At 37.9% G+C, this 24,120-nt stretch overlaps 1 protein-coding gene and 2 pseudogenes across 3 annotated transcripts; all 3 read right to left on the bottom strand.

Moving 5' to 3' along the window:
- Positions 1-4,675: 4,675 nt before the first annotated feature.
- Positions 4,676-17,140, bottom strand: LOC107587797 (gamma-aminobutyric acid type B receptor subunit 2). 3 transcript variants are annotated; one of them, XM_016275723.1, is made up of 20 exons: positions 17,109-17,140; positions 15,017-15,380; positions 12,103-12,240; positions 11,815-11,985; positions 11,633-11,734; positions 11,355-11,420; positions 11,082-11,270; positions 10,725-10,967; positions 9,788-9,848; positions 9,628-9,705; positions 9,345-9,495; positions 9,099-9,231; positions 8,850-8,957; positions 8,594-8,716; positions 8,206-8,316; positions 6,420-6,644; positions 6,033-6,266; positions 5,537-5,633; positions 5,143-5,221; positions 4,676-4,992 (listed from the first exon to the last, which is right to left on the bottom strand). In XM_016275723.1, exons 2-20 carry the CDS (start codon positions 15,275-15,277, stop codon positions 4,836-4,838), a joined length of 2,727 nt encoding a protein of 908 aa, XP_016131209.1. In that variant the 5' UTR covers positions 15,278-15,380; positions 17,109-17,140; the 3' UTR covers positions 4,676-4,835. The 3 variants fall into 3 exon arrangements, with proteins under 3 accessions (XP_016131209.1, XP_016131210.1, XP_016131211.1); XM_016275724.1 differs by lacking the exon at positions 8,206-8,316; XM_016275725.1 differs by lacking the exon at positions 17,109-17,140 and having other exon boundaries at positions 4,677-4,992; positions 15,055-15,093.
- Positions 17,141-17,325: 185 nt separating this feature from the next.
- On the bottom strand, positions 17,326-20,976 carry LOC107587868 (complement C1r-B subcomponent-like; annotated as a pseudogene).
- A 545-nt stretch (positions 20,977-21,521) lies between these two features.
- Positions 21,522-24,120, bottom strand: part of LOC107587866 (calcium-dependent serine proteinase-like) — a 4,154-nt pseudogene continuing 1,555 nt past the window's right edge.

The raw sequence follows: 24,120 nt of genomic DNA, 5'->3' as shown, positions 1-24,120 counted from the left end.
CTAGTACAGCAAGGAGTATTTAATGCTAAAACGGCTTGCCATAGTCTGTTTAATTTGAATGGAGTGACGTTGAATGGAGTCAAGCGTTGGCGAAATGAATTGTGGGTCCGTCGCGTCGCGTTGGGTCCGTTGCTCGCGGCAGAAGTTGAAAACTTTACAACTTTTTAAGCGCCAATGCAGGCGTCAGCCAGTCAGATCGCCTTATGCAAATACCCTAGCGCAGACGCTAGCCAATCGCGTTCATGCAACACCAGAAGACTAATGTGATTGGCTGTTGTCACTATGACGGTCGCGTCAGCACCAAGCTTCAGAATCGCCCTCCATCAAGCGTTAACGCTGACTTAAAAGGGGCAAGTTTTTTTTAAAGAATAGTATTAGAATAGTGAGTGCTAGAGTTAAAGGGTCAAATAAAGATTATGGAAGAGATGTGTTTTTAGATGGAAGAGATGTGTTTATTAAACATATTTATTGTGCAAAAGAGAGTCAGAAGCATCTCTGGTAGTCGATGATGCACTAAGATGATGGACATTTTTTTAATGCTCTGTAATTCTTCATCTGTTTACCACCAATACTACTCACCCTCTCACTGTCTGACGTGTTCAGAGGCCTGGCTTGCAGAAATATGTTTGCCATTCATTTCAACAGACAAAAAAGATGTAGTCTTAAAATTGATCCAACCCAATTTGTACTACATGAATCAGTACTTTAGAACAATAACTGATGGATGATTGCTGGTGCCAGACTGGGTGGTTTGAGTATTTCACAAAATGGATTTTCACAACATTCTAGAGTTTGGTACATAAATAAAAACCATCCAGTGGGCAGTTCTGTGAAAGAAAAGACTTTGATTTGAGAAGGTTTAGAGAAAAATGGCCAGACCAATGTGCACTAGAACATTGAATTGACCATATTCATCCATTACAGCCACAGTCAATCCTATCTTCTTGCAGGATTCATGGCTTTTTAAAATATAACACTGCATGTTGCACCATGACTCAGGGAATCACTTATGACACTAATTTATATTTAGAGCTGCACATTGACTGTTATTAAAGTGACTAGTGTGCCACCTAACCACAGAATAAAGGTCAGTATCACACAGCAAGTCTAGATGGAGGCTTGTCTCACTAAATGAGACCCTGAAAGAGGCGTATATCAAATGCATCCCTACACACTCATAAAAAACAGTCAGGGACCAATTTACATAGTAGTCAGTACACATTTCTCCCCTTATTTACGCTTAAAATGAGCAAGTTGGAATGGATAGGACGCTTGAAAAACATGGTGAAGAGGAGTCCTTTATATTCAAATTTCATTATCGGCTTTGTGATGCTTGGACTTGAGCAACTTGTGGAAATAGACTTTGCATGCCCTTGTAATCCAAAGCTGAATTTGTTGTTTTCAGCGGCATATTTTGTAGTTCCAGCTCTATTCTCTTTTGCACTTTTGTTTTATATTCAAAGCTCACAAATCAGCAATTATTCAAGCTGCTTGCACTGTGCTTTAGTTTGTCTCACTCCGGCCGTTCTCTGGATCATGCTGCTGTTCTTTGATGGACAATACTTTGCCTGCGCAAAGACTTCATGGGAAGGACTGACGGTTCACACGGATATAACTGCTTCAACAACGTGGTGTCAGCCTTTAGTCACACCTGACAACACCACAGAAAAGCAAATGGCATTTTTTAGCTATCGAAATAATTCTCAGGTGAGCATGATTATGAAATCAAGTTGCTTTACAATTATGTTGTGTGTGTGTTCCTAAATATTTCATTTATAATTTCCCCCTGTCAAAGTTTTCATGTACTCTTTTTAAACGTGAATGTACTTCTTCAGCTAGTGGGACTGTGCATACTGCTCCTGATGTCACTGCCTCTGATTTGGATGGGAATTAGGAAATGGCAATACACACCAACAAGAGCCAAAGAACTTGAAAATGAACTAATAGAAATGGTGGATTTGAGCCCTTCACCCCCTCCTGACAGTGCTTCTACAATTGTGGATCACAGTAGAGATGACTTTTAACAGCACTGACTTCGTTTTTATAGTAAGACATGTTTTCATGATTCAAAACCTAGTGTTCATATGTCTTCATATGTTTTAAATATGATATGAATAAATGTAAGAAAGATTTTAATTTTTATATTTATTTTTTACATACTGTAACATTACTGAAATGAGTCTTTTTGCAACAGAAATAATCAACTTTGTGTAACTCACTTCTGGACTCAAACCATATTTTACAATTTTCTAATGAAACTATGTCATATTGCATGTTTTTTCCTTTAGCAACTGTCATATAGAGTTACAAACCACTTCCTGCCATTTACAACAAGGTCATATTTAATTTCTGTTTTTGAATTACTTCCACTTTAAATTATACTCAGATATTAAATCATTAAATAGTCTTTCAATGAAATGGCAAAATAAAAAACAAACACGTTGCTGAGTGATAGTTTGATGTTAGAAAAAAACATTACTAGTGAGCTTCTCAAATTTAAAGCAAAATGCATAACTCCAGACTACATCCTAGTTTTCTCAGGGATGAAATCCAAGAATCTGTTCTGGATTATTAATGAATAAATAACTGTTTTAAAACAAGAAAATTATAGGAAGCATCTGATCCGGCTTTGTGATCACTTAAATGGGATTGTAAAAATTCTGACATAATTTTCTCACCCTAGTACAGACTTTAGAATAGCAAGTTTATAACGGCATCAAGATGAGTTAATAAGTAACAACATAATTTTTATTTTTATTTGACTCTTCATAATTCATAATCAGTTAAAAAAATCTAAATCTTATGGTTAAAAGGCTTTTAAAAAGCCATAACTTCCATAAAACCATTGACTGCTTCATTAGATTCCTGAAAATTTACTCCATGACACCAAGGATCTTGCAGACAAATTAACAAACTTACATCAATCAATAGAAGAAATATTTCATGTTTTTTAACAGCTAGGACCTTATGTGTAACACATAGCATGTTACGTGTTCTATATATCTTTCTTAGCATATTACATGTTCCAGCAAGTCGTTAGTCACTCAAATTGTAGTATTATGCCACTCATTTATAGTGCCATCCAAGTGACCACTATACAGTCTTTTGAAACATTCAGAAAGTCAGATTTTCTCAGAGACATATGAATTTCACTTGCATCACACAAAAGTCAGCAGTTTAGTCTGTACATATTGACCTTAATAACACAGACAATGAGCAAGGAATGGGTTTTTTTCAAATGCATTTATTGACTTTTTAATGCTGGGACTTGAGAGACTCATGAAGATGGACTTTGCATCATGTCCTTGTCATCCAGAGATGAACTAGCTTTTATCACATAGCATGTTACGTGTTCTATATATCTTTCTTAGCATATTACATGTTCCAGCAAGTCGTTAGTCACTCAAATTGTAGTATTATGCCACTCATTTATAGTGCCATCCAAGTGACCACTATACAGTCTTTTGAAACATTCAGAAAGTCAGATTTTCTCAGAGACATATGAATTTCACTTGCATCACACAAAAGTCAGCAGTTTAGTCTGTACATCTTGACCTTAATAACACAGACAATGAGCAAGGAATGGGTTTTTTTCAAATGCATTTATTGACTTTTTAATGCTGGGACTTGAGAGACTCATGAAGATGGACTTTGCATCATGTCCTTGTCATCCAGAGATGAACTTGCTTTTATTTGCAGCATTTTTTTTTTGGTTCCTGCTCTGTTCTCTAGTGCACTCGTGTTGCATTGTCAAATGTTTTATAACAATGCAATGCAAAGTGTCTGCCCTCCACTGTAATTTGCATCGCTCCAGCTGTTGTTTGGATAATGCTTCTGTTCTTTGATGGACAATACTTTGCCTGTGCAAGAACCTCCTGGGAAGGACTGATAGTTCACACTGATATTACTACTTCAACTACATGGTGTCAGCCTTTGATAATTGCTGACAACATCACTGAAAAGCAAATTAAATTTTTTGGCTTTTGAAATTATTTAATTTGATGTGAATGAAGAGATTCATCACAATAATAGTACCAAAGATTTTTGTCATATGCTTTAAATGGGATGACACACATTTTCGCTTTTGCCATGCTGGGTCTGAGCTCTGTGCCCCTACTTGATGTATAAAGTGTTGCCACCAAGCCGCAGGAACCAAAGAACCTGAAGTTTAACAAGTGGAAATGTAGGATTCTGGTCAAAGGTTACTGATCACTCATGAAAGATCTTCATTAATGGAGGATGGAGATCTCGCAAAACACCACTTATTGTTCACAAACATCACAAAAAAGGGGAAACAACAACGTTTGACGCACATTCTCATCAAGCTGTACCACTAAGTGCATTTGTTTCTCAGATGTCTTGACGTAATGAACAGCGAGAAACCACATCCTGTCATTCAGTGCACTGTTATGTAACATGGTACAATAAGATTACTTTTTTTAATGCTTTTGGATTGTATACTGACTTCGAAGTTTGTAAACACCCTTAAAGGATTGCCCAGTGTTTTAGAAATATACATGAGAAGAGCTGAGGTTTCATATTTTTTCAAAACATTGCTCCATTGATCTGGAAAAGTTTTTGAAACTTTTGATTTAGAAACTATGGCAACTCCCTTAACAGCAATCAAATGAAATCATATTTTCTACCTTTTGAGCCTCAAAATAATCATGTCTGTTCTGAACTCAAAAATATAATGTCATTTAGAAGCAGCTTTATTTTTAAACTTTAAAATATTCCCCTTTTTAAATTTCAATTAATTGTAAATTCCGTTACAATTACCAGATATACTACATAAGTCATTTTGAAATATTATATAAGCTCTCTTATACAGTAAATCACAATCCTGTCACCAGCACACCATACGTCCTGGGCATTGACGTATGTTGAGGGCTTTCAAAAGGGCTATTCAGAGGACTGGAGTCCACTCCTCCAATGGAGGGGAGATAAGCATGATGCAGAATGGGTAACTGCAGAGACAGCCTGCGCTGAATGCTGTGGGGAAAAAAATAAAATAAAATTCCAGTAAATGAGGCAATCTGGAATTTTTAGAAAAGTTTCAAAACAAACTTTAAGGAATGATGATTGCACATGTTCAAATTTCTGCTCACTGTTAAAGGATTGATAACAATATATGAAACGCACAGTTCAGGGGAGTTAACGTCCTCCAGCAGATTCCTGTTACAGTTGGAGCTTTCAGGGAGAGTCAGACATTTCTCCTTGACTGAAACGACAAAAGGAAAACCAGTCAAAACAACGTCTGAATGAAGCCAAATCCCTCTGAATTCACATTTGATAAATTGAATGAACAGTACAAATAAAGACCAAAGTGACACCGTGCAATCAATCTTTGGAGGTCTAACAAAATATTAAACTAAATGTTTCATTTTCAAGTATGTGACCAAATGCTGGTTTGTAGGTATTGACAAAACATGGGATTTGCCATGGGAAGTGTTCTGCATTTAGTGCCTTAAACCATCAGTCCTTAAATACTGTGTTTGCTGCATTTACACAAAGGTGCTCACAAGCATTTTTCTACCTGCTTTGTGCACAAAACTTCTGATGATGACATTCTCCATAATGTGAGGGCTCAGTTCATTCAGTTGTCTGGTCAAATCCTCCAGTTCGGAATCCAGCTGCAGGAAATCACAATAAAGCAACAACATACAAATGATTTTAAAGGCACTTTATCAATCCCTCACGTACTGATTCACATTGTTGTACTTCCTGGGTGTGACATCCTTCTTGATTGTGTAATTGCTATTTGAAGGAAATTTGTTACTGTAACCACCAGATGTCCCCCTTCCATATTGTCAATATAAATAGAGCAGTAATCCAATACTCATGCACTTTAAAGTCTAACTTTGAATAATGCTCATTGTTATTAGACCGTTTATCTTGTTTCACCTCAAGTTTGAGTGTGGATTTGGTTGGATTGACACTGAATGCTCACTGATTTAGAATTTTCAAATCTGACATGGTTATAAAGCAAGTATCTACGAAGTAAACGAATGTACATGCAAAAAGCTTCTCACTTCTTTAATGTGCCGTTTGAGGTTTAGGTTTTCTGACAGTAGAATGTCCAGACTAGACAAGATGTTTTGTGTCATGTCAGTCACATAGCTAGATGCTCCTGGGTTGTTCTGCTCCATGACGCTCCTCTTGTCATGGTCTTGTCCAGTCTCCTTTTCCAATTCACTACACCACTGTGTGAGGTGGAACCTCCTTGACAAGAATGCAGGATCAGGACCCATCCTTATTATAATAATCTGCAGGATTATATAAATGTATTTGAATAAAATGTAAACAAATGAGAATAGACAGAAGTAGAATAGAATACAAATTATGTACAAATATAAACAGAATTTCTTAAGAACTCTCTACACGTCTGAATAGCATTTCAGTTAACATGCACATCATACCTTTGGAATAAACACCATACAAAGAGTGCTACAGCAGCATGTGATGATCACAAGGGTCACAATGCAGAACTGCACATTTGGCTGATCCTGCCACAGCATGGATGCACATGTACCAATCAGAATCACTGGGGCTGACACAAACACACTGTATCGGATACTCCTGCTATCATTTATGGCAGGGATGTTCATGTGGCATGTGGTCCAGGCCAGGAAACAGGTGCTCAGCTGGATAGGAGACAAGGACATGTGCAAATACATTGTTCATTTGCCATCCCTTTCATTATTGCTATATACAGTGCATCCAGAAATTCACAGCGCTTCACTTTTTCCCACATTTTGTTATGTTACATCCTTAAAATTCATCATTTCCCTAAATTCTACAAACAATACCCCATAATGACAATATGAAAGAAGTTTGTTTGAAATCTTTGCAAATCAATAATTAAAAAAATAAAAAATAAAAAAAGTATTCACAGCCTTTGCACCATGCAGCCTCAAATGTTTTGGGGTATGATGCAACAAGCTCCTTGCCTCTTCACCTCTCAAGCTTTGTCAGGCTGGATGGGGCAGAAGCACATTTTCAGGTTTCTCCAGAAATATTTGATTGGGTTCAAGCTCAGGCTCTTGCTAGGCCACTCAATACATTCACAGAGTTGTCTGCAAGCCACTCTTGCTGTGTGCTTAGGGTCATTGTCCTGTTGGAAGGTGAATCTTCTGCCCAGTCTGAGGTTCTGAATGCTCTGGACTGGGTTTTCATTACGGCTATCTCAATATTTTGGTGCACTGAGCTTTTCTTCTACTCTGACGAGTCTCTGAAAAACAGCCCCACAGCATGAGGCTGCTACCAGCACACTTTACTTTTGGGATGGTACTCTGCAGGTGAGGAGTTGTTGAGCAGAGCTGGTTTCTTTCAAATATGATGCTTAGAATTGAGGTTCATCAGACCAGACAATATTGTTTCTCACAGTCTGCGGGACCTTTAGGTGCTTTTTTGCTAATTCTAAGTGTTTTCATGTGTCTTCACTGAGGAGAGGATTGAGTTTTGCCACACCGCCATAAAGCCCAGATCGGTGGAGTGTTGCAGTGATGTTTGTCCTTCTGTAGGCTTCTCCTATCTCCACATATGATTATGGAGCTCAACTAGAGTGACCATCAGGTTCTTGGTCACCAGTCTAGACAAGGCCCTTCTCCATCAGTTGCTCACTTAGGCCAGGAGGCCAGCTCTAGGAAGAGTCCTGGTTATTTCAAACTTTTTCCATTAAGGGTAACAGAGACTACATGCTTCTGTGAACCTTCAATGCTGCAGAATTTTTTCTGTACCCTTTCCCAGATCTGTGCCACGATACAATCCGGTCGCAGCGGGCTACAGACAATTCCTTGAACTTCATGGCTTGGTTTGTGGTCTGACATGCACTGCTAACTGTGGGACCTTATATAGACAGGTATGTGCCTTTCCAATTCATGTCCAATCAATTGAATTTACCACTCCAATCAAGTTGTAGAAACATCCCAAGGATGATCAGTGGAAACAGGATGCACCTGAGCTCAATTTTGAGTGTTTTTTTTCGTTTTTATTTTTAATAAATTTGCAAAGATTTCAAACAAACTTCTTTCACATTGTTATTATGGCGTTTGTTTGTAGAATTTTGAGGAAAATAATGAATTTAAATCATTTTGGAATAAAGCTGTAACATAACAAAATGTGGAAAAAGTGAAGTGCTATGAATACTTTCCGGATGCACTGTAACTGACCCACGTTTGACATGTTTTCAATCAAATCCCATACCAGGAGTATCCCCTTATAAACATAGAATGCAGCCATCCAGAAACCCATGTATGTGTTCTCACATCGCTCTGTAAAGGGCTGAATAAAAAAATCTTGACCGTGAGGATCAGCCTAAAACAAAAAGAGAAAAAGACTGACACAAAAATCAACCCAGGCTCACTAGGAATGCATGAATCTGCCTATACTTTAAAAAAAACTACCAAAGAATTTTTTTTGTGTGTGTGGTTCCTTGCTCTCAAAACACATTTATCACAGTGCATGATTTGTAAACTAATATATTTTAAAGTTGGCATCACATATTGGGCTCTGTATGGTATTTCAAATTAAACACTTTAGTGTTCTTGGCTCCATGAGAGATTTGGGAAATGTGTTTTTTCTTGTTACTCACCTCTATATGATACTCCTTCACTGTTCTCCTCAAAGGATCCAACATTTGCAGACAAATTACTGAACTCAGGTCAATTAACAAAATTAAAATAATCAGGAGAACCGGCCCATAGTCCTTTGTGGCCTGAGGAAAGTCCAAAAATAAAGAAAAGAAAATGACAGACAGGAAGGGCACATTGTAACTTAATAATAGAAATGAATCATTTTCACATAATATATAGTTTTTTCAGAAAGCACAAATACTGAATCTTTCTTACCTTTTTTTCAGTGCTGTGGTTTTTGAAGAATGAATGAATTGTCCATGTTTTTGCAAACATGGCCCCAAAAGCTGCTGTACATCCAATAGATAGACATGAGATTTGTACCTATGAATAATGCCACATATCATCTACATATACATATAATCCCAGAGCAGATCTCAACATTAATATCATCTGGTTATAAAGCTTTATGTCTGGATAAAAGTGCTGTCCAAATAACAAAATTCTAACTGCTTAAGTACTTACAGAGCAAGAAACTTCAAATACTCTATCAGAAACGTAAGACCCATCTAGTCCCATAAAGAAAATGGAGAAATAAGACAACACAGCACCAAGAATAATCAAAGAGTTCATAAAAGGTCTTGACATGCTAATGGCCCTGTGAATGACAAAAGAATAGAATACCACAGATGTATAAACATAGTTTAAAGAAACGCATTGTTGAATGAAAGACTTATACATTCAAGTTCATTAGCCAAACAAACAACTTACCAATGTTTGCGGTGTTTCACACTAAAGACCAGGAAACTGCAAGCGGTAAAAATTCCTAAGAAAGTTAGAAACGCCACGATACCATAGAGAAATATACTGATGCGTTTCCTGTGAGGGTACACATGGGTTCGGTCCTTTGTGGGTTTATCCCCTGTAGAAGGCAAATGCATATGTTTTTTATAACAGATACTGAGTGTTTCACTAGAATTTCACTACACTGGTACTTATTTCTCATCAGGCTTGCACAAACACATATCAGATATATTTTATTTAAGAGACTTACTTTGAAATCTGATTAGACTGATGAACTCTAGTTCATCTGTAATGGCACTATATTTTTCAATATCGACAGCCCTTCCATCTATGGAGGAAAAAAATGTTGTCAATAATAATAAAAAGACATTGTAAAGAAAGCTAGGAAGCCTCAAAAAATTGTTCTGTACCTTGATACTGAGCAAACTTCACATTGGCCATTCTTTCACCTTTTTGGAACATAACGTGACCCTGCATAACAATTATTAGCAATATTAAATACACATTTTTTAAGAAAGTAAAAAGAACTGGGAAAAAAAAATATTGTGACCCTGGACCACAAAACCAGTCTTAAGTAGCACAGGTATATTTGTAGCAATAACCAACAATACATTGTATGGGTGAAAATTATTTATTTTTCTTTTATGCCAAAAATCATTAGGATATTAAGTAAAGATAATGTTCCATGAAGATATTTTGTAAATTTCCTACCGTAAATATATCAAAACGTCATTTTTGATTAATATGCATTGCTAAGGACTTCATTTGGACAACTTTAAAGGCGATTCCCCATCAGCTTTCAGTTGATGTATAAATCAAAAAAATTTAAAAATTACCCTTATGACTGGTTTTGTGGTCCAGGGTCACATATGTAAGAGAAAGAAAGAAATATGTAAGTAAATATCTATGTAAAGTATTTACTAATTAATGTTTGTACTGTTTATAAGTAATGTTTGAAATGTCGGTAAAACTTTAGTATAGGGACCAATTCTCACTATTAACTAGTTGCTTAATAGATTGCCTATTAATAACATATTGGCTGTTTATTAGTACTTATAAAGCACATATTCTGCATGACCATATTCTACATCCCTAATCCTACCCAATACCTAAACTTAACAACTACCTTACTTACTATTAGTAAGTCCCAAATTAGGAGTTTGAGGCAAAAGTCATAGTTAATGGTTTGTTATTTGCAAGAATTGGAGCTTAAAATAAAGTGTGACAGAAATGTCTAAAAGATAGATAAACAGATAACATTTTATACATATTGTGTTTGCTATCATTATTACTCATAATTAATCTGTCCACTATTTCTCAAGGAGAATTCTGAAACTTTGTACACACTGTCACACCAAAGAAGTTGATCTTGTCCATGGCCTCCAGAATCATTTGTCCCACTTCCTGCTCAGTGACAGTAAAGTTGCGATGGATGCTGTATCTCTCTCTGTACCTCACAGTCTCCATGACTCTAGTTAAAACTTTGGCAATTACCCAAGTACCATCATAAGCAAAGCCATGAAACTTATTTGCATCCAGACGCTTCAGCTGTCGTCTTTCATCATACTCCTTCTCGTACTCCTGAGGTGTCTGGGTGGAATCAGTATGGATATGAAAACAAACAAAACAAAACAATCCCTATAAACCAATGCTCACTCTGCTCATGACAATAAAAGTTGATGATGCAGTCAAAAGCAAACATACCCTACCAGAGATCCCTCTGATGTTTCTGGTGCTAAGAGTCTCAATATCTGCACTGATGGATCCCTCTATGGCAGTCAGTATGTTTTCAACTGTGCAGTTTGTGGAGCCGGTGTTAGTCCACAAGCTGGCTTGGGTCCAGCCTGGTAGAATCCACTGGTACTTTTGGCCATACATGCTGAGATTATACACCTGTGACATAAAAGCATGTTTATGTTGAATAAAGGTGTAGTGCTAACTGGAGTGCTAAAATTCTAACTTGAATATAATACTTACACAGCAGAAGACTTTAGCAGCTAAACTCACATCAAAATGAGCAATCACAATTCTCACATCATTGTCCTGTAAGAAAAAAAAACTTGTGTCAAGGACGATAAATGTCTACAGATAAATAAATATTATGCACTGTGATCTGTGGCTGTGTATTAAAAAAACAACCTCTTTCAGCTTTCATGCCACTCTGTAGTGATGCACTCTAGAATAAATACGTTTTGAAAAGTTCTTTATTGATTTATATAATGTGTGTGAGAAAACCAGACCCTTGATATACGTGCCTTCAATTTTTTCACACAATCACAGGGGGCTTCAAAGAAGCTCTCGGCCTCTGCAAGCTGGATGTTAGCCACCTCCAGATGGCTGCTTAAATCTCTCTGTACCTTTTCGAGAGAAGGTGAGTTTTCAGTTCACATTCTATCAAGCCCCATATATTTATTCATTTGTCCCAAATTAGGATTACCTCTGTGAACCGCTGTTCACGCTGAGTCAGTGTACCAACTCTACTCCATCCATACTGCCTGAGAAACCTCACCAGCGCCACATTAACTGCAATGCCTGACGGCACAGTACGGAAGAAGTTTGGAAATCTTCTTTTGTTGGCCAGTGAAGGTGCTGTTACTGCAAATGACAGCTGAGAAACAGAGCAATATTTGACAAAAACAAATAAAACACCAAGTCTCTCAAGATATTCCTTGTGTTTACCAATACAAATATGGAAATGGCAATAATCATCTGATTAAATGAGTACCTGCACAAGGTTCCAACCTTCCAGAGACTGGGCTAGGATAGATGTTACTGACGAACACACCCCTCCAAAGATCATGACAGGTTTGGGGCCATTGAATATGGTGTCAAAAAATGCTTTGAGCGCTTTGCTGTTATCACACTAAAAGCAGAAAGAGAGCAATGTGGAGGGGGTTTGATTTACCACAGTACTGATTGATCGGTGGAAATGTGGTACCATGTGATTAAGGTTACCACGTACGAAATGTTTAACAACACTACAAATATGAAATAAAAGGGTTAACATGTTTATTCCATTAGCAGACAAACCTTCAAAAACCTTCAAACTGGCTGTTATTAAGCCTCTCATAAAAAAACATGGTTCAAATCGTACTTATCTGACCGCCATCAATTCGTAGCAGTGAATGAAGAGGTGTCATATCGATCACAAGCGCAGTATGGAGTACCTCAAGGCTCAGTACTAGGGCCATTACTTTTCACGCTTTACATGTTACCCTTGGGAGATATCATCAGGAAACACGATGTTAGCTTTCTTCGTGGCCCGGCGAAACATACCAATTTGAAAAACTAACGGAATGCATAGTCGATATAATAAAAAACTGGATTATGAGTAATTTCTTACTGCTAAATTCTGAAAAAACAGAGGTGTTAATTATCAGACCTAAACCCTCCACATGTAATAACCTAGAACACTATCTAACACTTGATGGCTGCTCTGTCAGTTCTTCGTCATCAGTTATGAACCTAGGTGTGCTATTTGATAGCAGTCTTTCCTTTGAAAGCCACGTATCTAAAAAATATATCTAAATTAGGACCTATGCTCTCAGTGTCAAATGCAGAAATGTTAATTCATGCATTCATGACCTCAAGGTTAGATTATTGTAATGCTTTATTGGGTGGTTGTTCTGTACGCTTAATAAACAGCGGTCAAAAATGCAGCAGCTAGAGTTTTTACTAGAACCAGGAAGTATGACCATATTAGCCCGGTTCTGTCAACACTGCACTGGCTCCCTATTAAACATCATATAGATTTTAAAATCTTGCTTATTACTTATAAAGCCCTGAATAGTTTAGCACCTCAGTATTTGAACAAGCTTTTATTGCATTATAGTCCTCCACGTCTGCTGTGTTCTCAAAACTCTGGCAATTTGATAATACCTAGAATATCAAAATCAACTGTGGGCAGCAGATCCTTTTCCTATTTAGCGCCCAAACTCTGGAATAGCCTAGCTAACATTGTTCGGGAGGCAGACACACTCTGTCAGTTTAAATCTAGATTAAAGACCCATCTCTTTAACCTGGCTTACACATAACACACAAACATATTTCTAATATTCAAATCCGTTAAAGCATTTTTAGGCTGCATTAATTAGGACAAGTGGAACCGAGAACACTTCCCATAACACCCGATGTACTTGCTACATCGTTAGAAGAATGTCATCTACGCTAATATTAGTCTGTTTCTTTCTTATTCCAAGGTCACCGTAGCCACCAGATCCAGTCTGTATCCAGATCAGATGGTCACTGCAGTCACCCGGATCCAGTACGTATCCAGCCCAGATGGTGGATCAGCACCTAGAGATGACCTCGACAGCCCTGAATGTCAGCAGAGATCAGGACAACTAGATGAGCCCCAGAGACAGATCCCCAGTGAAGACCTTGTCTCCTAGATGGCCACCGGGACAAGACCACAGGAATCAGTTGAGTCCTCTGCACAATGTGACTTTGCTGCAGCCTGGAATTGAACTGCTGGTTTCGTCTGGCCAGAGGAGAACTGGCCCCCCGACTGAGCCTGGTTTCTCCCAAGGTTTTTTCTCCATTTTGTCACCGATGGAGTTTTGGTTTCTTGCCGCTGTCGCCTCTGGCTTGCTTAGTTGGGGACACTTAATTTCCAGCCATATCGTCAACTTGATTGCAAAGATACTATTTGAACTGAACTGAGCTGGATGATGACATCACTAAATTCAATGATGAACTGCCTTTAACTGAAAATGGAGTGTTTACTGTTGTCATTTTGCACGCTTTGACACAATCTGTATTGCTAAAAGCGCTATATAAACAAAGGTAACTTGACTTGACAAACTCCTTATATATGCCATTAGGACACTATTACTCAGTAAGGTTGGAAATTTTGCAAAGTCAGCAGAAAATACAACCATCATATTTGGTTTGTAAAATATTTAGTTTTGTTTCTAAAATTCAAACAACTGAGACAATTGTACAACATGCAACTGCAGTCATCTGGTAGGCTAGGATTTTTGTGTGTGTGTGTGTGTTCATGTGTGTGTGTGTGTGTGTGTGTGTGTGCTTTTCATTGTGCCTTCTCTTAAGAAAAAAAATATATAAATATACAGAGACTTTTAGGGTTTAAAACAGTAGCATTAGAGTTACCAACGCTGGTAGTTTAGGGCTCTTTCATTTATAAACATCTAACTTCTATAATAGCAGAAATGAATAATTAGTGAATATATTAAATATACCCCTACAATGTGTTGTTTTTCAAATGTACTGATACAGTAAAACTGCTTGCTGTCTGAGATAATTTAAAGCGATAGTTCACTGAAACATTAAAATACTTTCATCATTTACTTCTCAAAGTCATTCCAAACATTTATGACTTTCTTCTGTGGAACAAAAAATTGCATTGTTCATGCAATGTTGTTTTAGACCCACTTACTTTCATTGTATAGACAAAAACACCAAAACAACACTGAAACATTTTCAAAATATCTCTGTTAGATATTTATTGAGCTTTAAATACATGACATGCTATAGGCTGTATAGAAAGTATTGATGACAGAATTTTAATTGTTGAGTGAACTATCCAATTTAACATCTGGGAGTATATCAGTTACTGAATAAAAGAGAGATTTTGTTAGCTTCATCAATCAAATAAGGAAAAGCAGCAGGTCTGTTACCTCCGAGTCTATAAGATGAAACTGAAGCTCGTAGTCACCTAAAGGAGACGGCTGCTCACTCAAATGATGCAGTGCTAGATCAACAGCAGGAAGCACCTCTGCCGTAATGTTGCCCCTCCCTGGATCTCCGCTGAGTGGCATAATCCATAAAACTGGCAGTTTATGTCGCACCAGACAATAGCATGATGGCATTTGAGTCAGTTCCCAAAAAGTGAGAACATTCAACAAGTTCCACAAGTATTCCATCCTCTCAGAGAACATTCAGGCCTGTGCTTGAAAAGCAAGCATCAGTCAAACAAACTTAAGCTGCCCTGTGTGTGGCCCTGAGTCTTTAAGCATTTTCTAAAGCCTTATCTGTTGTCACCTGCGAGAACTCCCACAGGGATAAGGAGATAAGGACTGACTGTGGACATCTGCTGCTGTACACTAAATCCTCAGAAAGAGGAGGAAATGACATCACACAAATCTGGCCACTACACAGGCAGCACATATAGATTATTTTAATCTAAATCTTTCTTACCATTATGCACATAATTGAAACTGATCTCAGATACCACTTGAAATTAATTAATAATCTCTCATGTTGCACACCGGATGTGAATTATTTGCCATTGTTTCTTCAATCCAGCCCAAGTAGTTCTGCACTTTCCATTTTGTCACCGATGGAGTTTTGGTTTCTTGCCGCTGTCGCCTCTGGCTTGCTTAGTTGGGGACACTTAATTTCCAGCCATATCGTCAACTTGATTGCAAAGATACTATTTGAACTGAACTGAGCTGGATGATGACATCACTAAATTCAATGATGAACTGCCTTTAACTGAAAATGGAGTGTTTACTGTTGTCATTTTGCACGCTTTGACACAATCTGTATTGCTAAAAGCGCTATATAAACAAAGGTAACTTGACTTGACAAACTCCTTATATATGCCATTAGGACACTATTACTCAGTAAGGTTGGAAATTTTGCAAAGTCAGCAGAAAATACAACCATCATATTTGGTTTGTAAAATATTTAGTTTTGTTTCTAAAATTCAAACAACTGAGACAATTGTACAACATGCAACTGCAGTCATCTGGTAGGCTAGGATTTTTGTGTGTGTGTGTGTGTGTGTGTGTGCTTTTCATTGTGCCTTCTCTTAAGAAAAAAAATATATAAATATACAGAGACTTTTAGGGTTTAAAACAGTAGCATTAGAGTTACCAACACTGGTAGTTTAGGGCTCTTTCATTTATAAACATCTAACTTCTATAATAGCAGAAATGAATAATTAGTGAATATATTAAATATACCCCTACAATGTGTTGTTTTTCAAATGTACTGATACAGTAAAACTGCTTGCTGTCTGAGATAATTTAAAGCGATAGTTCACTGAAACATTAAAATACTTTCATCATTTACTTCTCAAAGTCATTCCAAACATTTATGACTTTCTTCTGTGGAACAAAAAATTGCATTGTTCATGCAATGTTGTTTTAGACCCACTTACTTTCATTGTATAGACAAAAACACCAAAACAACACTGAAACATTTTCAAAATATCTCTGTTAGATATTTATTGAGCTTTAAATACATGACATGCTATAGGCTGTATAGAAAGTATTGATGACAGAATTTTAATTGTTGAGTGAACTATCCAATTTAACATCTGGGAGTATATCAGTTACTGAATAAAAGAGAGATTTTGTTAGCTTCATCAATCAAATAAGGAAAAGCAGCAGGTCTGTTACCTCCGAGTCTATAAGATGAAACTGAAGCTCGTAGTCACCTAAAGGAGACGGCTGCTCACTCAAATGATGCAGTGCTAGATCAACAGCAGGAAGCACCTCTGCCGTAATGTTGCCCCTCCCTGGATCTCCGCTGAGTGGCATAATCCATAAAACTGGCAGTTTATGTAGCACCAGACAATAGCATGATGGCATTTGAGTCAGTTCCCAAAAAGTGAGAACATTCAACAAGTTCCACAAGTATTCCATCCTCTCAGAGAACATTCAGGCCTGTGCTTGAAAAGCAAGCATCAGTCAAACAAACTTAAGCTGCCCTGTGTGCGGCCCTGAGTCTTTAAGCATTTTCTAAAGCCTTATCTGTTGTCACCTGGGAGAACTCTAGCCCTCAACCATCCACAGGGATAAGGAGATAAGGACTGACTGTGGACATCTGCTGCTGTACACTAAATCCTCAGAAAGAGGAGGAAATGACATCACACAAATCTGGCCACTACACAGGCAGCACATATAGATTATTTTAATCTAAATCTTTCTTACCATTATGCACATAATTGAAACTGATCTCAGATACCACTTGAAATTAATTAATAATCTCTCATGTTGCACACCGGATGTGAATTATTTGCCATTGTTTCTTCAATCCAGCCCAAGTAGTTCTGCACTTTGTAGTAACCTTTAGAAACGTGGCCACATCTTGCAGGACCCTATGACACAATGCCAACATGGGGAAGAATAGAGGGCCCCCACTGTCACCTTGACAACTGTCAACAAGTTTAACCTCATCTCCAGCACAGAACATGTTATCAGTGACAAAATAATCCCCGAAAACACTCTGTCCAGAATGATATTCCCGAATATGCCCATAACGTAAAATATCACTTGTTGAGCCCTTCTCAAACCCTCCAAAGCCTGATACTGACCCATCATGCCCTCCATTACAAGTCCATCTGTTTTGTTTGGCAGACACACTGGCCTGATGTTTGGACCGAGTGGCACTCTAGCAGACATTTTAATCAGTGCAATGTCATTGTTAAAGTTTTTTTGATCACCACCCACAGGAACCCTCTGATAATTTGGGTGAATTATAATCTTCTTGGCCTCCATATGACTGGGTTTTTGTCCTGATTATTGATTATTCCTCCAAGACAAGTCATGTTGGTGTTTTCAAGTCCATCTACCACATGAGCAGCTGTAAGAGCCCAGTAATCACTGATCAGAGATGCACCACCTCTGCAAAGTTGCTTATGAAAGAGCTGCCAGGGAATCTGTCCTGATCTGGCTGGCTTCCCACCAAAGACTCTGCCACCATAAGAGACCTCTGTATTCATTCCACACACTAAAAAATTAAAAAAAAGAAACAAAAATATGAACATACGTGTAATGTAAAATAAACTTAAATAACAATAGTACTGTCTGTTGACAAGCCACAATTATTACCAGGATAACAAAGAGGAATAACATCATTGTTGTTGACTTCTGTCCATTTTCGGTCTACTGCACACTTGTATATTACTACACAAGAGAAAGAAAGAAAGCAAGGAAATGAGGTTCATCAATCACAAAGAATAAAGGTGGGTTTTGTATGGTATCTGACCTTTAGAAGTATCTTTAAATCTGTAGTATGGCTCATTGCAGTGATACTCTATGACCGAAAGATATTCATTGTTTTCTCCACTGATACGCTCAAAGTCTCCATTCAGCAGTAGTTTTTAACTGTAATGTGGATGATACATAGGAATGAAATGATGAATGGATGCAATGTAGCCAAATGCAAAATCAGGTGTATGTATTTACTCACTCTTGCACTCCGGCAGTGTCAAATGCCATTGTCTATTACTCTGACATATGGACTTAAAACTTGAAATATCTTTCTCTCCCTTAAAGAATGCAAAGGAAAATGTTTCATTAAGTCACCACCATATTCTCTAAAGGAAGCCCTGTGTATAATCACTAATGCACTCTTAGGCCGTTCCCACAAAATGCATTTTTGCATTGATTTTGGATAGATGTGTTTAACCGTTGCACTCACATATTGTGTTTTTTGCAGCGTCTCGCACAAGAAACGGTGTTCAAAAAATGTGTTCAAGTTAAAAAAGTTCAACTTTTAAAAAATTAGTCTTTAGACCATTTTATTCCCACGCTGCCCTGTGTATTATGTTGAACCACAAAAGCACTTTCTGTGCTAATGGCCCCTTACGGTTCTTGCTTTACTATCTTCATTATTGTAAACCTCACTATCATTAGCTTGTATCCTGGCTTACAGCGCACATGAATGTAGTCTCTGTACAAGTACTGGGCAAATTTCGGAGTGACTATTCCATTGCCGATGCTGCCTGGATGTGGACACTGTACCTCTTTAAAAAAGTTAGTGTGTCTAGTTTTGTTGCGTCAATGAAAATAGTTCCAAACAAAGCCAACCAACAATTGATTCCGAGTAAGAGAACAACACACCATAGTGGAATCAGTGTTTTTAAATAAAACGGTTGAGCGAATGATTCAATGACTCTCTTATAAAGACAGTCACTTGTCTGCACCAACTATGGTGTATTGATGTATACCGTAGATAGTATCAGTTTCCATCCAAAGTTGGGAATTTGTCTTACTGAATTTAACTTATAGAACATTGTAAGATTGAACAAACAATTGCGAATAAAGCACATTTTCCATTTCACGTGTCCAAAAGAAGAAAACGGTCGCTTCCTGTGAAATTGGCACAAAATACTGTATATACAATGAAAGTAGAAGTTGCTGCAACTGGTAAAGCCCCTGTGGTAATAAATTAGTAGCACCTCAGATGTGTGATATTTGGGATTGCAGTTTATTCAGCTTTGTGCATATCTTCTTAGAGGATAAAAAAAAGATCATAACTGCGTGCCTTAGCATTTCTGTTCAGTGTTTTTTGTATCCCAAAAATTGATGGAAAAACAGCTACAATCACTGGAAAATCCCCACTTTTAATACACAAACAGGTCTGTATGGAATGCACAAACACAGGCAAGTGGATTGATACACTACACTCTTGGAACACCACTCAAAGCCAATCAAATTCTAGAACTGCTGTGTAAAAGAGATCTGTTTTACATCCTTATAGAATATTAGGAGATGTAAACATACTACAACACTGTTTTGTTTGTAATATGCTTCAAACATGACTCACCAACAGCCTGGAAGAATGCAGTGAATCCCAAGTGTGACTCGTGATTTGAGTCATTCATTAGAAAAACCTGCTGAAGATGGTTACCAGTAGCCAAGATGGGCTTGTCAACTGAGTAAAACCTGTCTGTGGAATTCCGTCCACAAAACTTCCCCAGAACCTTCTTATAAGACACAATCTGCACGTAAAAAAAAATCACACGTGCTGATGTATTACAAAATACATAGACCTTGCTAAATAAATGTCTTATAAAGCCAAATGAAAGTAGTCACAATGACATTTCAAACCTAATTTATATGTACTGCATGAAGTATGACTTTTTTGCCGTTATTCCCCAACAAAGCACAATATACAACACAGTACGAGGTATGGATTGTGCAACTCAAATGAGGTCACAGCACTTGAGCATTGTGTATGAAGACATCCACATGATACAAGTTCTAAGATGAAGCATCACTAACAGTGACAGAATCGTAGTAACAGTCTGGAGAGGACTCAATGTCCAGGTGATTGAATGTCAGCTGGAGCTGGTAGCCTTGTGGCACCTCCAGGTCCCATTGTTTCTGGAGATTTGCTGGATAGGGTTGAGGGTACTGTGGAGAAGACACCTCCCCAAACATGGCCGGCTCACACTCGCACACATTCATACATGCCCACAGCAGCCTGAATCAGTGTTTCAGTAGAAAACAGAAAAAGATAAAAATCAATCGTTTTGCTGGAATAATTTAGTTAATTTACTAAATACACATTATAAGATTGTTACAAAGCGTTGACATTCACCAATGACTGCTATTAAATGAATCATACAATTTAAATCTATTTTAATAATATATGCACATTTGAAGATAAAATCTAAAAACAATTTACCAGATTATTAGATGTACTCTATCCATAACAAACATGCAGATGTCAGTAGCCGTTTGACTAAACTGTTAATGCAGTCATTAATTTTTCTTGTGGTAAAGTGCATGTGGTTAACAATTGCATATAAGAGAACAAGAGTCTAAAAGTCATCAAAAAAGGTAAACTTGTTTGCTTTGGCTATGGCAGAAGAAAGAGAGAGAGGGAGATATGTGACTACTTTTCCCGTAAACCATGTGTTTTCAACCTGCTTACTCAAACAGTAAGGGTTAAAGTCTACAGAGATCATTTTCATTCATCTTTTCTTTACAGATTATTAGATGTTTTCACTCTTGTGAAATACAAAGGAGTTCCTAAAGTAGTTTTGAGGTAATAAATCATAATTTACAAATCTCCGCTGTTTGACATGGGATGCAACGGAGGTAGAAAACCTTTAAAAGTCACAACAAAAGTCAGGTTTGCTTGATTTGGCTGAAGAGGAACACTAATCTGGCACCACTGCAAGGCATGAAAAAAGAGAGATATGGCAGGCTGGGCAGCCCATGAGCACTTTACCTGCTGGATTACCCATGAAATTAGTTTAATGTTACTAACATTGGACAAAAAAGGCCTTGCCAGAATTTTTTTTTTATAAAATAGGAAATAAGAGACTGAAATCCTTTACTTGTGAAAATGGTTTTATTGGGGAGTATAAAACAACTTCATATAAAAGTTTAAAATTCTGAATTATTCATGGAAATAGCAGATACCTACACATCAAACATATACAGCAGTGAATAACTTTATTGGTGTGTATTAAAATTAACAATTGGTGTATTTTTGTGATTTGATGTTAGTTTTTTCCCATGGTTTCCTTGATCCAATCCAGGTAGTTTTGAACTTTAGTATAGAAGCCCTTAAAGCTTTTATTCCCACATCCAATAGGACCCCAAGATACAATGCCTGTAAGACGATAAGGGTTGTCTGGAGACCCATAGCCCAGAACAGGAGAAAACAAAGGACCTCCACTGTCTCCTTGACAACTGTCTACTTGGTCTCCTCCAGCACAGATCATGTTATCAGTGACAGGCAAACCCACTGAATCACATTCATCAAGAGGATATATCTGGACAGGTGCATGAAGTAGATATCTACTAATTCCTTTTTCATATCTTCCAAAACCTGAGATTGTGGCCTCTGCCACAGGTTCATCTGTTTTGTTTGGTAGACACACTGACCTGATGTTTGGGCCTATAGGCACCCTTTTAGTCATTTTGATGAGTGCAATATCATAATCATAGTTAGATGGAGAACCAGTACCAACTCGCTGATGATTTGGGTGAATTATTATCTTTTCAGTCTCCATAGTGACTGGATTTTGGCTTTTACCATCAATTATTCCCCCTAACCAATTCATGGTGTTTTTTCATATCCATCCACTACGTGAGCTGCTGTTACAGCCCATTAATCATTGATTAAAGCTGCACCACCTCTGGGACTTTCCCTATGAAAGAGCTGCCAGGGAATCTGCTTCAATAATGCTGGCTTCCCACCAAAGACTGCCACCAATAGAGGCCTCTGTATTAATTCCATACACTAAAAAGTGAGAGATATATATGAAATGCATGAAAAAGAGATAATATATGCACATTTGAAGATAAAATCTAAAAACAATTTACCAGATTATTAGATGTACTCTATCCATAACAAACATGCAGATGTCAGTAGCCGTTTGACTAAACTGTTAATGCAGTCATTAATTTTTCTTGTGGTAAAGTGCATGTGGTTAACAATTGCATATAAGAGAACAAGAGTCTAAAAGTCATCAAAAAAGGTAAACTTGTTTGCTTTGGCTATGGCAGAAGAAAGAGAGAGAGGGAGATATGTGACTACTTTTCCCGTAAACCATGTGTTTTCAACCTGCTTACTCAAACAGTAAGGGTTAAAGTCTACAGAGATCATTTTCATGCATCTTTTCTTTACAGATTATTAGATGTTTTCACTCTTGTGAAATACAAAGGAGTTCCTAAAGTAGTTTTGAGGTAATAAATCATAATTTACAAATCTCCGCTGTTTGACATGGGATGCAACGGAGGTAGAAAACCTTTAAAAGTCACAACAAAAGTCAGGTTTGCTTGATTTGGCTGAAGAGGAACACTAATCTGGCACCACTGCAAGGCATGAAAAAAGAGAGATATGGCAGGCTGGGCAGCCCATGAGCACTTTACCTGCTGGATTACCCATTAAATTAGTTTAATGTTACTAACATTGGACAAAAAAGGCCTTGCCAGAATTTTTTTTTTATAAAATAGGAAATAAGAGACTGAAATCCTTTACTTGTGAAAATGGTTTTATTGGGGAGTATAAAACAACTTCATATAAAAGTTTAAAATTCTGAATTATTCATGGAAATAGCAGATACCTACACATCAAACATATACAGCAGTGAATAACTTTATTGGTGTGTATTAAAATTAACAATTGGTGTATTTTTGTGATTTGATGTTAGTTTTTTCCCATGGTTTCCTTGATCCAATCCAGGTAGTTTTGAACTTTAGTATAGAAGCCCTCAAAGCTTTTATTCCCACATCCAATAGGACCCCAAGATACAATGCCTGTAAGACGATAAGGGTTGTCTGGAGACCCATAGCCCAGAACAGGAGAAAACAAAGGACCTCCACTGTCTCCTTGACAACTGTCTACTTGGTCTCCTCCAGCACAGATCATGTTATCAGTGACAGGCAAACCCACTGAATCACATTCATCAAGAGGATATATCTGGACAGGTGCATGAAGTAGATATCTACTAATTCCTTTTTCATATCTTCCAAAACCTGAGATTGTGGCCTCTGACGGCCTCCATAACCGTGACAGGACAGGATGAGGATTCCCCGACGGCCTCCATAGCTGTGACAGGACAAGCAGGGAGTTCATAAACGGCCTCCATAACTGTGACAGGACAGGATGAGGATTCCCCGACGGCCTCCATAGCTGTGACAGGACAAGCAGGGAGTTCGTAAACGGCCTCTATAGCCGTGACAGGACAGACAAAGAGTTCCCAGACGGCCTCCTTGGCCGGAACAGGACGAGCAGAGAGTTCATAGACGGCCTCCTTGGCCGGAACAGGACGAGCAGAGAGTTCATAGACGGCCTCCTTGGCCGGAACAGGACGAGCAGAGAGTTCATAGACGGCCTCCTTGGCCGGAACAGGACGAGCAGAGAGTTCATAGACGGCCTCCTTGGCCGGAACAGGACGAGCAGAGAGTTCATAGACGGCCTCCTTGGCCGGAACAGGACGAGCAGAGAGTTAATAGACGACCTCCTTGGCTGGAACAGGACGAGCAGAGAGTTAATAGACGGCCTCCTTGGCTGGAACAGGACGAGC

Source organism: Sinocyclocheilus grahami, unplaced genomic scaffold (assembly GCF_001515645.1).
Source record: "Sinocyclocheilus grahami isolate Dianchi unplaced genomic scaffold, SAMN03320097.WGS_v1.1 scaffold96.1, whole genome shotgun sequence".
NCBI lineage: Eukaryota > Metazoa > Chordata > Actinopteri > Cypriniformes > Cyprinidae > Sinocyclocheilus > Sinocyclocheilus grahami.
This window is presented reverse-complemented; position numbering and strand designations above follow the sequence as displayed.